The 13248-nt window shown below is 38.3% G+C and overlaps 1 protein-coding gene across 7 annotated transcripts in view; it reads right to left on the bottom strand.

Annotated features, from left to right (window-relative positions):
• Window positions 1–13248, bottom strand: part of dab1a (DAB adaptor protein 1a) — a 156491-nt gene that overhangs the window by 93007 nt on the left and 50236 nt on the right. For all 7 annotated transcript variants that reach the window (XM_027171263.2, XM_047801717.1, XM_047801716.1 and 4 more), the window contains exon 2: window positions 9134–9337. In XM_027171263.2, coding sequence (XP_027027064.1) covers window positions 9134–9200 — 67 coding nt within the window. In that variant the 5' untranslated portion in view covers window positions 9201–9337. The remainder of the gene's footprint in view (window positions 1–9133; window positions 9338–13248) is intronic.

Below are 13248 nucleotides of genomic sequence, written 5' to 3'. Positions count from 1 at the left end.
CCTGGAGATTAAAGTTTGGTCAAAAACAACGATGACCCGAGGTTAAGGTCAGTGAGAAAAAAAGCCCTACGGAAAATTTTCAATAAAAATTGACATATTTTCCCTCAATATTTTCAAATTCAGTTTCAGATTCTGCGACCTCTGATTTCACACCATACATTAATTTGTACTAGTTACAGTCGGTTAACCAGCAAGACCCGAGCAAGTCTATTAAAGTTTACGATTTCCGGTTCCAAACACAGTAAAATATTTATCAAACATGGCTAAGTTGTCGGCTTTCAAATCGGAAACAGTGAGACAAAACATTTCATCAGACTAAACATTTCATGCATCTGACCTCATGACCTCAACATAAAGTGAAAACATTCGGTTTTTAATTTCGTCCTGAATAGATGAGACACAGTTTAATGAGACTTGAGATACACGGACTGTCCTCAGATCCCCCTGCCGCTGCCTTTGAATTCTAATTACAGCACCCTGAAGGCCATCATTTGAGGAGGGTCACGCTGGCCAATCTGCGACAATTAAAGTAAACATGAAGGTTACGGAATGAGATACAAAACATAAAATTAAATTGTTTCTTGTGCTCCTTGGCCTCTGTGTGTAATCAGAGAGGGAGTTGACAGCACATAAATTAAATGGCATTTTAATTACAGAAAGGCATCAAGGGCAGGAGTGACCTCAATGGCAAACATGCTGTTTGGCTCAATTATAGAGAAGCTGATACAAGTGAAGGAGGGAAACAATATGGTCCTGTATTTTAGGTAATGGATGATAAATACATATCTAATGTGACAAATACTCTCTGAGCACTTTATTCAGAACACCTGGACCTGTACATTTACATCTGAATGACATTTTTCATTTCATACAATACCTTACAAGTGCCACATCGCATAACGTCACAGACCCTCTTTCACCACTGCCGGCAAACATGGCCGCCGTGAACTACAGCTCACTGCAACAACCTGCACTCCCACATTCACAGTTGCAAGTCTTTTTACTGTTTTCACCTGTGTTTAATTATGTATGTTAGGTTTCCACACTTTATAAGGTCTGTGATGTTATTAAGCCTTGATTTTCCAGTTTTCTGACTGTGATCAGATTTTAATTCTGCCTATCTCTGATACTCCTGTTTATCCCTGTTCATCTTAGTCTGTTTTTGACTTTGTGGATAGCTTGCTTGCTGTGCCAGTGTTTGCCTGTCCTAATATATTGCTATGCTAATGCCTCCCCATTGCTTCTCTCTCTTTCTACCCATCCCGAGGGAAACAGAAATTGTACCAGCTCCGATTGTCTTCCGTGCCATGAAGATTTTGGACCCTTACTGAGACAAGGCTAACCATATGAGGATCCTGAAACATCTAGAGATTTACTAGCTCAAATTGGACTTGTTATGAATTATTCGGACATTCTAAGAGGAGATGCCAACTCCATGTTGTTTTTCAGGACAACAAACTCTATATTGTATTAGCCTATATTTACAATCACACCCTCTAGTGTCACCCAAATGAGAATGAGTTCCCCTTTGAGACTGGCTCCTCTCAAGGTTTCTTCCTTTACCATGCAAGAGAGTTTTTCCTTGCCTCAGTCGCCCGAGTTAACTCAGGCTTGCTCATTGGGGATAAATACAAACACATTTAAATACAAGTCTAAAATTTATTATATTAATCTTTATATTATGTTTTATGTTTATGTTCTGTAAAGCTGCTTGGAGATAATGTACATTGTAAAAGTGCTAAACGACTAAATTGTTCCAATACTTCTGCCCTGTTCCTATTTTAGGGCCTTTTTGTTATTAAAAGCCCTGCTCTTGCATCCAAACTGCATCTGTACAGTGACCTGATAAAAGTACATCTAATTGACATACCCTCAGTACTCAACTAAAGATCATTTATGCATTTAAAAAAAGATGCTATTTGTATAGATGGATAATGAATATATCCTATGAATGCATTTTAAATACCAGTGTCCTTTACTAGTGTTTGTAAGAGTCCATTAAGCAGTGCATAAAATGAATACTCTTGTCCTTTCACATCCTTAAATACTTATACTAATCAAACTAATTTGCAATGCTATCATGATCCACTTGTTGAAATTTGTTCTACTCTGGCTGCCTGGCTTTGGCGTTCATTGATGCAAACAAGGCTGGCGTAAAGAGTTGAAAAGGTTTAAGAGGATTGTTTTTGGAGCTGATTAAGTAGCTTTCGAACTCCACTCCACTCTATACACAAGCCAAATCCTTCAGATCCCTTTCAGTCTTCTTACTAATTATCCAATCAGCAGCTGAGGTCTCTGGATCACTGCTGGGGTCCTGCTACTGGTGTGAAATTCAGCTGCCAAACCAGGCTTCAGATTGGATCATTAGGCAAGGCTAGGGGTATCTTGGCTAGAATATGGCTTTACTGTATCTTTATCCCAGTTCCAGCATCAGGACTGCTTGCCAGATATGCATTTGCAAGAATGCGCTTCCTAACCAATGCACCACCATAAAAGCAATGCATTTCTGCTGACTCTGAATCACATCTCCATCACTCCAGATTCTCTTCTGTTATAACTCTGTCGATACAGTGTCATGTGTACGGTAGTGTGAAGTAAAGATCAACACAAAAAGCAGCAGTTTGCAAAAGCATGAATAAAAAGCTGACACTCACAGAACATTGAATACAAGAAAAAAAAAAACAACAATGTATGAATGAGGATGAGAAAGGAAACAGAAGATTGTGTAAGAGAGATAAATTGGGAGCTTAATGATCAAGCTCACGGCTTAATGAACTGCCGCTGGTTGATCCTGAAAGACAGTACACACAAGGAAAAGGGCAGATGTGAAATAAATCAATTAATCCTTCCGTTCTGCTGATTAGGGTAACACTGTCTAAACAATATCAGTGTGATTAGCAGTAACACAAGCCCATTCATGTGAACACACACACACACACACACACACACACACACACACACACACACACACACACACACACACACACACACACACACACACACAACATCTTTCACTATTCAGTGTGGTATGTTATGAATGATTATGGAGTAAGAGCTTTTCTACATATCAAATAAAATGAATCATTTATATATATATTTATTTATTTTTTTCAGGGCGGGGGCAGAAGGGCATCTTACACACATTAACTCAGTGCAATGTATAAAATGATGTAAATACAAAGAAGCAGCTTCCAGTGATGTTCACCTCTGTGATTTTGTCTTCAGCATAATTGTTGGTGTCAGACCAATCCTCTGCTTGATATATCGCTTTGCTTGGGTTTCCTCATCTGTAAGTTTCTTTGGATGAATGCAACTGCTAAATGAATAAATATAAGTGTGTGCGCATAAACCTACTGGTTCTGTCTCATATTATACTTATTATAGTCGTTGCTTTAGCTTCCCGAACTCTTTGTATTTCATAGAACTGTATACCTACCCTTATTATTCAGAATTCATGATTAAACAAATGTGACAATATAATGTCCTCAGTGGAACCATCTACTCTTCTGTTGTTTCAACAAGTAAATGAACGACTTATTAACCTTTCTAAAATCAGACACGAGGGCACCGAGTGAGAGGAAGCAGGAGGTTCGGCAGCGCTGTTTTCATTAGGCTTTGTTTATTAGTAATGCTGCATCTCTAACTGTCCCTGGCTGCATTCACCTCCTCAACATTCCAATGTGAATCAATGACATTCATATTCATTAAATCCAGTCCCAAAAGCAGACTCACTATGTTTCTGTGTTTGTGTCTCTCTGTGTGTGTGTGTGTGTGTGTGTGTGTGTGTGTGTGTGTGTGTGTGTGTGTGTGTGTGTGTGTGTGTGTGTGTGTGAGTGAGAGAGAGAGAGAAAGAGAGATTCTTTTATATTATTACACCCCTTGTACAGACCTCAGGGATCTCAACGCACATAAAATGCTTATCCATTATACCTCAATTAATTTCACTGCATGTTTGAAAGCCATCCCGTGTGCATGTGTGTATGTGTGTGTGTCCATCTTACTCATGCTTGTGTATTCAGAGAGTGTGTGTCAGTTGTGCTCAGTAGCCAGATGGCTGGCAACATAGAAACACTGCAGTACGAATGCTTCACAGCTAAGGACCCCTACTCCTGGGTCTCTAAATGAGTGCATACGCTGTGCATGCTGGGTATTGTAGTCACACTATGTGACACTAATGCGGCAAATTAAAGCACCAGGAACTGTAGCTTCAGTGCTATAAATGAGAAAGAGGCTTAATTACATGTCACATCGCATATTGAAGTGCAGAGCCACTGAGGTCATTAGTAGCAGTAAGGTTACTTTGCTGTTAGAGTTACGAGATTTAGACAGGTTGTAATATAATGGTTACCATGGGAATAGAGGCAGCTGTTATTACAACGCGGTTCAGACCGGGTTGGTTTCCATGGGAATAGCAATGCAGGTCAGAGTCATTAGCTATAACCGCTGCTGTCAAGGATGATTGATGTTTCCGTAGAGATGGATAGAGCAAGAGGCAGATGTGGAGTCGGACAGGAAGTGGTTAAATCATATTGTAAGCGCAGACTGTGTTCACATCTTTTATCTTTTAAAAAACTAAGTACTTTTTGAGATATAAAAAACACAAATCTCGCTCATTATTACTTTATAAGTGATTGTAAAAGATTTTTTCTACAAATATACTGTATGTCATATAAGGGGATGGAAAAAAAATAAAACAAACACTGGAAATCAACACATTCATATCCAAGAGCTTATACAGTATACAGTCAGCATTGATCTTCTGAACAGCAGTCAAAGAAATCCTAAATGGTTTGCAGTCTGAAGCTGAGTTTGTGTCTGAGCTCTAGAACTTTCCAGAAAGGCTCAATAAAGGCTGAAACCTGGTGATTGTAAAGGATGTGGAATGCACTCGACTTCTTTCTGTTCTTCATCAAACAACTCTGGAATAATTCAGCAGCATGTATGAGGACAGTGGGCCATCAAATTAAACAGATTTATTTGTAGATCATTTGTCAGAGCAGTTTTAAAGGTAATCCTTTATTATTATAATGATTATTCAGGAAATTCTTGTACGTTTAGAAATAGTATGCTTTTGTTCTAGTGTTAATTCACACCTAGTTCGCTTTTTTGGATCCAGACTTGAGCGTTTTCAGATGCTGTTAAACTATAACATTATTATTATTATTATTATTATTCATTCATTCATTTTCTACCGCTTATCCGAACTTCTTGGGTCACGGGGAACATCTCAGGCGTCATCGGACACACACACACTCATTCACTCACACAATCACACACTACGGACAATTTTTCCAGAGATGCCAATCAACCCCCGAGGCACGGGGAAAACTCCACACACAAGGCGGAGGCGGGAATCGATCCACGGCCCTGGAGGTGTGAGGCGAACATGCTAACCACTGAGCCACCGTGCCCCCAATTATTATATATATATATATATATATATATATATATATATATATATATATATATATATATATATATATATATATATATATATATATATATATATATATATTTTTTTTTTTTTTATTGTCAGACATTAGTAAAAAAAAAAAATAAATCTTACATCTACCCCTTAGAAGGTTTGCTACTTTCTAGTCATTTCAGCTTTCTGAGCTTTGACCTTTTATGGTGTTTTGTGGGTGTTACCAAATGCAAAACATTAATTTACACATGATTGCCATTCATCCTACAAACTTGTGTTCGGCTCGTACAAAAAGATTTCACACTCACCTGTGTCCTGTTATACCCTCATGTTAAATCCTGTATAAGTTCCTGTGTTTCACTGTCTCGTTGACAAACTTCTGCTGATGTCGAGATTCCTACTCACAGATATCACAGTTATCGATTAAATCCTGCACCTGCATCTGCCTTCACGTCCTATAATGACATTGCCCCATTAACCACCTGTAATATTGGACATCATCCTGACAGAATGTTTGCTCCTGTGTTCAGTAACTTTTCTGCATAATTACTAGCTGTTCTTTGAGCAAAGTTGAAGCAGTCATTAAATTTCTGGTTCCCGAAAAAATGTTGCTCAGAGTATTACATGCTACACTATAGCACATAGGGATCCTAGTAAAAGTTGCTTTATTACTCCGTATTATTATTATTGCCTATGGGTTATGTATTCTGCTTCTCCTCAGATTTGTTGGGTTACAATTGTGTTTCGCTTTCGCATCTTTTTCAGTTCTTTTTGTTCATTCCATGTAAACGTCTATCTTTCTATCCTTGCTTTCGTTTTCTGATCCTGATCTGCAAAGTATATAAAATTCATCATAACAAACATGACCCAAATTCTTTCCACAGAATTACAAATCAGATCATCTCAGAGCTCCGAGTGGACAGGTATACACTCTTTAAACAAATTGATCTTTTTCAATGGAAAGATTTATCTTGTACAAGCGGCATCATTCTATCACTGAGAAAGGATCTGGATGCTGGACCCTGGCATGCTGACCTGCCCAATCACACGTGCAGTACACGGATCTCCATTTAAAGCCCATATCAAGAAAATAAAACATAGAAGCATGCACACATCAGTTGTGCTAGTCCTAGTCTGACCTTGCAAATCCTGGAAAAAAATGGAGCTTAACTGGAGCAGTGGGTGTCCAAAGAGGGACATGTGGCACATCACAAGAGGGCTCTGCTACAGTACAGTACACAGCTGGTTACAGAACGAAACAAGAGCATGCCCTAGTGCACATGTGTTCAACTCAAGGCCTGTGGGACAAACACAGCAGACTCACAAAAAATAAGAGTGAACCGGCACACAGTCTCAATTCCTCTGGTATTCACACCAAATCCACAGTATACAGTACAAACCTCCTGCATCACTTCACTGTACCTCACACGTGGGCTCAGAAAACAAGGACTGAAACGCTATTTTAAGGCAGATCTGTGTCTAAACATGATTCACAAACTGAATTAAATGCAGACAGGTTCATGCAGTACTGAGACAAGTCTTTTTTATCATGTTAGGGAAAGAATATGTTAAAAAAATATGATGTCATAAGTAGAACTTACATGGGTCCATCTGATGCTTGGTTTAAACTGTAATGAGACTTTTCCATAGTTTTTTTTTTTTTAAAAAACTAATTAGTGCAGGAGATTTTATATAAAATGGTTTCAAGGTGTAAAACATCCATCAAGGCCAAAAAAAATATGACTACTACTATTAAGAAGCAGAAAAAGAAGATGAAGATGAAAAAAAAAGAATATTTGCAGTCTCATAATGTGCAGTATTCTAAAGAAATGGCTTTATTCATCTTACATTACTACATTTAGACTTCTTTAGACCGTTTTCTTTACCATCTGCCTCAGTAGTAACTAATGAATTACTAGCCTGGTCTTTGCAACTCCTTATATATATATATATATATATATATATATATATATATATATATATATATATAGTATAAATAGTATTGCATGCAATAATGCATACAGCTTACTAGTTATCAGGTCTTCGTTTATTTACTGTTTGAATTCCAGGGCCTAGTTTAATCATATTGATTAACAAAATACTATAGCTAATAATATTTTTAAAAAAAATAATTTAGTTAGGCTTTAGTTTATGCAGCCTGGGCATCATTACATCACACTGATCTCACAGTGGTCAGTACTCTGGCAACGATGAGACACAGAAATGCTTTTCAGTAGTCATTAGGGGATTTGCCCAGCAGGTCAAATTGAACCAAACAAACAAACACACTCTCTACATTCCATTTGGAGTGTTTGTCCTCATGGGACGCCTCAGAAATGTGAGTTTCAGAAATAAGGGCTGAAAAAGCTAGAGCTTCTCCAAGTCAGGAAGAACATAAAGCCACAGGAAGAGGACTATCATAGCCATACTGCTCATGTTGTCTGTCTTCATGCCACGAATATCATTGCCTTTCTGCTCCAAATGGCTGTGTTACAATCCAAACAAGCAACTCAATCCTTTAGTCCATGCAGGGCTTCAAATGAACTTAGCACACCAAATGGCATGAAGTGGTGTATTTAGTCATGTGCAGTAACAGTTCTGATTTTCTACAGTGTGAACCTCGCTGATAGGAAAACCGTCCGTTGTGGAGTTACACATGCTATCTTAAAAAAAAACACACACAAAGTGGGAGAAATTCCAACAACAGCCATCACCATGCCATTACAGATCATATATTTATTTTTACATCGTTTCCATTTGATATTTTTTTTAATTGCTAAAATAACTAATAATTAATAAATCTTTTCTCATCATTATTATAATTAATCTAATCTTGTCAAATCTACTGTCTTTATCGGCATTTTGCTTAGCAACCCCACCCATGGTGTGCATTTAATACATCTTACAGAAGGTGCATTTTACTTATCTTGGTATTAAATAAGCTGTAAAACAGGCAAAGCAGAGCGTTCGAACTGGCAAAACATGCACACTAGCAGTACACACAGTACTGTATATCAGTATATTCTCAAACCTTCTGCAGCTAACGACAAATTTAAATGTGAAATAAACTCCATGAATCCCCTCGGTACATGTTACAGTATCTACTATTCAAATATTCATTTATTAATATTAATGCCCTTTAATACAGCCATGCAAATTTTTTAAAGAACTTGGAGATAGTGGACATTGGATTAATCATTGAAAGTCATTCAGTTCTGGTGAGAAATAGAATTGGTTAAAAAAAATTAATATTGATAATCAATTATAAATTTCCAGCAAAAATTAGATAGATAGATAGATAGATAGATAGATAGATAGATAGATAGATAGATAGATAGATAGATAGATAGATAGATAGATAGATAGATAGATAGATAGATAGATAGATAGATAGACTGACCCCTTGGCTATGCATCATGTAACCCCAGTTGGTCACTAATTCGAGAACCACTGGATGACATTATATTTAAATTGACCAGGAACTTCCCCATATTTTACATGTGGGTCTTTATATACATGACTGTTATATGAGCGTGTGTATGTAGCATGGCACTCACTGTACAACCAATAACACCATGTCCACATCTGCATTTCCCATTTCAATACAGAAAAACTAATTGTTAGACTAGTGAGAAGTTAATACACACACACAGTGTGTGTGTGTGTGTGTGTTTGTGTACACCTGCTGTATATCTGCAAGCTTCCTACCTCTCCTCTTGGAATCCTTTTTGACGCTGGGTCTGGCAGCAGGCTGGAGCTCGGCCTCTGTTGACATATTAAGTGGTTATATTCCTGTACTGTGCGGCTGGGTGCCTGTGGCTGGCTCATCCAGAGGGGCTTCCCTGCTGCCTCGCGCTCACTCGGCCGCTGCCTCTAGCCTCGACGCTGCATCTCGAGCACTCCCTGCAGTGGCTGCACACACAACACATAAAAAATTTGAAGGACTGTTAAGGGAAATTGATCAATAATGTGTATAAAGAGTACATTTTTACCCTAATATAATTTCAATCAATCATAAATGCATCAATCATCATGGGGCACTGCTGTGCCTTTGCAGATACAATTACATATATGAATCTTAAAGAAAGAAAAAATACCCATAAAGATTTTTTTCCCTTCATATAAAGATGACCTGAAGGGTTTCAGTGAGATCTTAAGAAGATCGTTAGTGTAAGAGAGATCTTTTATGGAAAACGTGAAACAGGCACAGGTCAGGAGATCAGCAAACAGTACAAAAGGCAAAACACATGTGACAAAAGTCATGATAATGTCAGAAATTACAGTAGCGTCAACTGAACAGATACTTTGCGCTGAATAGAAACAACAAAAGTCATTTTCAACACTTTGTGAGTGTGTGGCTATTGGATACAGTTAGAAGTTTGGTGACCAAGAGCGGGGAAGCAGATGTGTGTTGTTGGGAGTGTAGTCCAGGGTGGCCATATCTGTAAGCCGTGGTGTTTTCTTGGAATTGGAGTTTGGTGAGAAAACACAACCATATTAACTGTGTGTTTATTTTTAATCGTTATTATCTTGGTGCTATTATGCCCAGTATGTCACCTCACCTCTTCGTTCCACTGCCACTCATGGTACATGCGTGTTGTGGAAACTAATAACGTAATTAGGGCAGGGAACACAGTAGCCAATGACTTTGACGAATCAGAGGTAGTTTGGCGTCATACTTAACATCATTATGTTCATTAAGTGCTTCATGCTTATAGTAACTTTGTCATTAGTAACTAATTGTCATCAGTTCGTTAGAATGTGGAGCAAAGCCAAACTCGCTTTGAGACACCTCCGCCAAGCCCCCATGCCCTCGCTCCTACACCGATTTAGCCGACTGCTGGTACCACTTGGGCAGCAGGCGTCACCTTTCATGTTCTAATTGGTCTCAGTGGCCCAGTGGCATTTCTGTAAAATGACAGATCAAAAGCTTTGCTACACACCAAGCAGAATATGAGGAAAGTTCAGGGAGCAGAATATAGCAGGCATCCCGCTTCAGCATCACTCTGTTGATGAGCAAAATACTCCCGTTATTCAACCAGTTCCAAAGACGATGCCAATTCACGCAGATTTGTTTGTTTGTTCATTTGAAACATTAAACTCGAGCATTTCTGGAAACGTTCCAGATCATTAGTTTGAGGCGAGCACCAACAAAATGAAGAATTATCTTATGTTGTTTTTACAAAAACTTAAATCCCAAACACAATATAGCAAAGAGCTGCACCTCGAAAGGAAAGCCCTCACAAATCCGGGACTTTAATGCTCCTTCCGGAGGTTTGGAGAAGTGTTGCCGTGTAAGCCGGAGAAGAGAGGATTTACACAGCCATTTTCATGGCCAGAGCTGGAACCTGAAGCTCTGAGGCAGAGCCACTGCCTGGCCACGTGCCTCTCATTGTGTAGAGAGCGTTTAATTCCAAATGGAGAGAGCGTGTAGCCGAGCACCGAGGGAATCACACAGCACACTTTATCTGCGAGAAACACACAGAGAGCCTGCAAGTCCATCCAATTACTGCCATTATCTCTCCGAGATACAAACACACTGAGCGAGAGAGAGAGAGGTTGATGTGACCAAGAGAGAGAAAGAAAGAAGGAAAGACTTGATTTGTATATCTTTTAGTCCACCTGTCTCTCTGTTTAATTCTCCTGGTTTTTTGGATCTGAGCCTTAGTGAGTGATTAAGATTTAGAGGAATCAACAAAACATTTTTGTAGTTTCTACTGAAATGTCTTGTTAAAAAACCCTTGGGTTCATCCCTCACTTCAACTCAAGAGATGTGTTAATGGATTCTGATCGGAACCTTTGCTGAAATAGAAACAGGTTCTACTGTACATTGTCAGATCCTACAAAAGAGTTTGTATTACAGCAAAGGTTCTGATCAGAATCTATTAACACATCTCTTAAAGTATTGATATCTTTGTTTTTCAGAAGGAACAGTAGAGTGTCTTTAGGAAGTACAGTGAGTAAATAAGTATTTCCAGCCGTTCACTAGAGCAGAGGAGTCCACTGAAAACTGAAGCCAGGCTATTTTACTTTTCTATCTTTTTAGTTACCCTCTGTAAGCTCGGGGTAATGAGGGAGCAGCAGGCGCAGATGTACTTCTGCTTCCAGGCAAAAGAACTAACACACTGTCGGGTCAGAAAGAGGACAAAAAGGTTACTGCTGTTCTACAGACCAGCATCTGCTGCTATCAATAAAGAAGGCAGTTCTGCCGAATGGTATGCCGTACCTTTTTTTACACTATAGTTCTAAAAGAAAAGCAGGTTCAAACCTGTTCACTTACTAAAGCAGTCTATAATATTCAATTTAATTAAATTCATATTTATTTGTATAGCACTTTTTAACAACGACGGTGTCTCAAAGCAGCTTAAGAACATAAGAAAACAATACAGAAATATTCATATAGTACAAAGATTAATAGAATACAAAAATCTATATCAGACTTAGAATTTAAATGTGTCTGTACTTATCCCCAATGAACAAGCTTAAGGTGTCTGAGGTGGCAGAGGCAAGGAAAAATTCCCTTAGATGGAAAAGGAAGAAACCTTGAGAGGAACCAGACTCAAAAGGGAACCCATCCTCATTTAGGCCACACTGGAGAGTGTGATTATAAATATGACGTTCGACAATTGTCTATCGATTGTAGTTGGAATCTCCAATAGAGGGGTGTGTGTGTGGGGGGTGGGGTGGGGTGGGGTGGGTGTTAAGGTGTCTCTCTCCTCAGAGTAGAAATGGAGCTGGTACGTACCTCACATTATCCTCACAGGTTTGGCCTCATCTCAATGAAGGTCCATAATGTTCATGACATGAAACACAAATATGTATCTTTAACACTTATAACCTCAGAAAACCTCTGTTATGAAAAGAAGTTCTCAAAGGAACAAACTGAAGAACCCTTTATCCCACAAAGCAGGACCGTGTTTTATGGTACAATACGGTGTTTTGATACTTCAGGAATCCTCCGAGCATACCGACAACTACACAACTCTGGACTCTGGACTCATTTGATCTTTGACTTACGAAGTCAGAACAAAGTTTTAGTTTGAAGGCTAATATACAGTATTGAAGGCACATATTTTAAAAGTATGGATAAAAAAGGCCCAAGTATTGATTCCTTAATTTTTCTAACTAGGAACATTTGCTATACTACAGTATACACTAAACATATACACTATATATTTCTGATATATATTATTTCTCTTCGCTGTGACTGGCACTACATTGTAATTGCAAGTGCTGTTGTAATTAACGCACAGCAAAGATGGTGCTTTTTTAATCAGAAACAATAAAACCCAGACAAACACTCTAACAACACCAAAACATCCAAAGAAAACGTCCAAATCCCCTGTGACAATATCGCTAATGTCGTAGAGAAGAAACTTGCTCAATACCGCAATGCTGCCATCATCGAAGAGCAACAGTTTATAATCAGATCTTCAGCAGCTTTGTCTTGGACACGATGACATCAGTAGAGTCGTTCGTACAAATTTGCATATGGTAAGAAGCCCGCTATAGCATTAACATTTAGCCGCTTAGCCATATTAGTCGGACATACTGTACAGAAGCATGTTACATGGCTCTGTTTAGTTAAATCTTTTTAAATATTTATTCTATCTATAGAAAAGTTAAGTGATGACTGAGCCTGTGATTTTACAGAGATATACTGAAGAGAAACAGGCAGGAGATCAGGATGGGTGTTGAGATAAAAATGAATGAATGAATAAATAAAAATATTAATAATTTGATGTAAATGGTGTGTGATTAGAAAAAGAAATGCATCTCACTCCTGAAAATAAAAAAATAAAATAAAAACACCAGAGGGTAAT

This window comes from Tachysurus fulvidraco, chromosome 16 (assembly GCF_022655615.1).
Source record: "Tachysurus fulvidraco isolate hzauxx_2018 chromosome 16, HZAU_PFXX_2.0, whole genome shotgun sequence".
NCBI classification, from domain to species: Eukaryota; Metazoa; Chordata; class Actinopteri; order Siluriformes; family Bagridae; genus Tachysurus; species Tachysurus fulvidraco.
The sequence above is the reverse complement of the archived record's forward strand: the minus strand, read 5'-3'. Positions and strand labels throughout refer to the sequence as shown.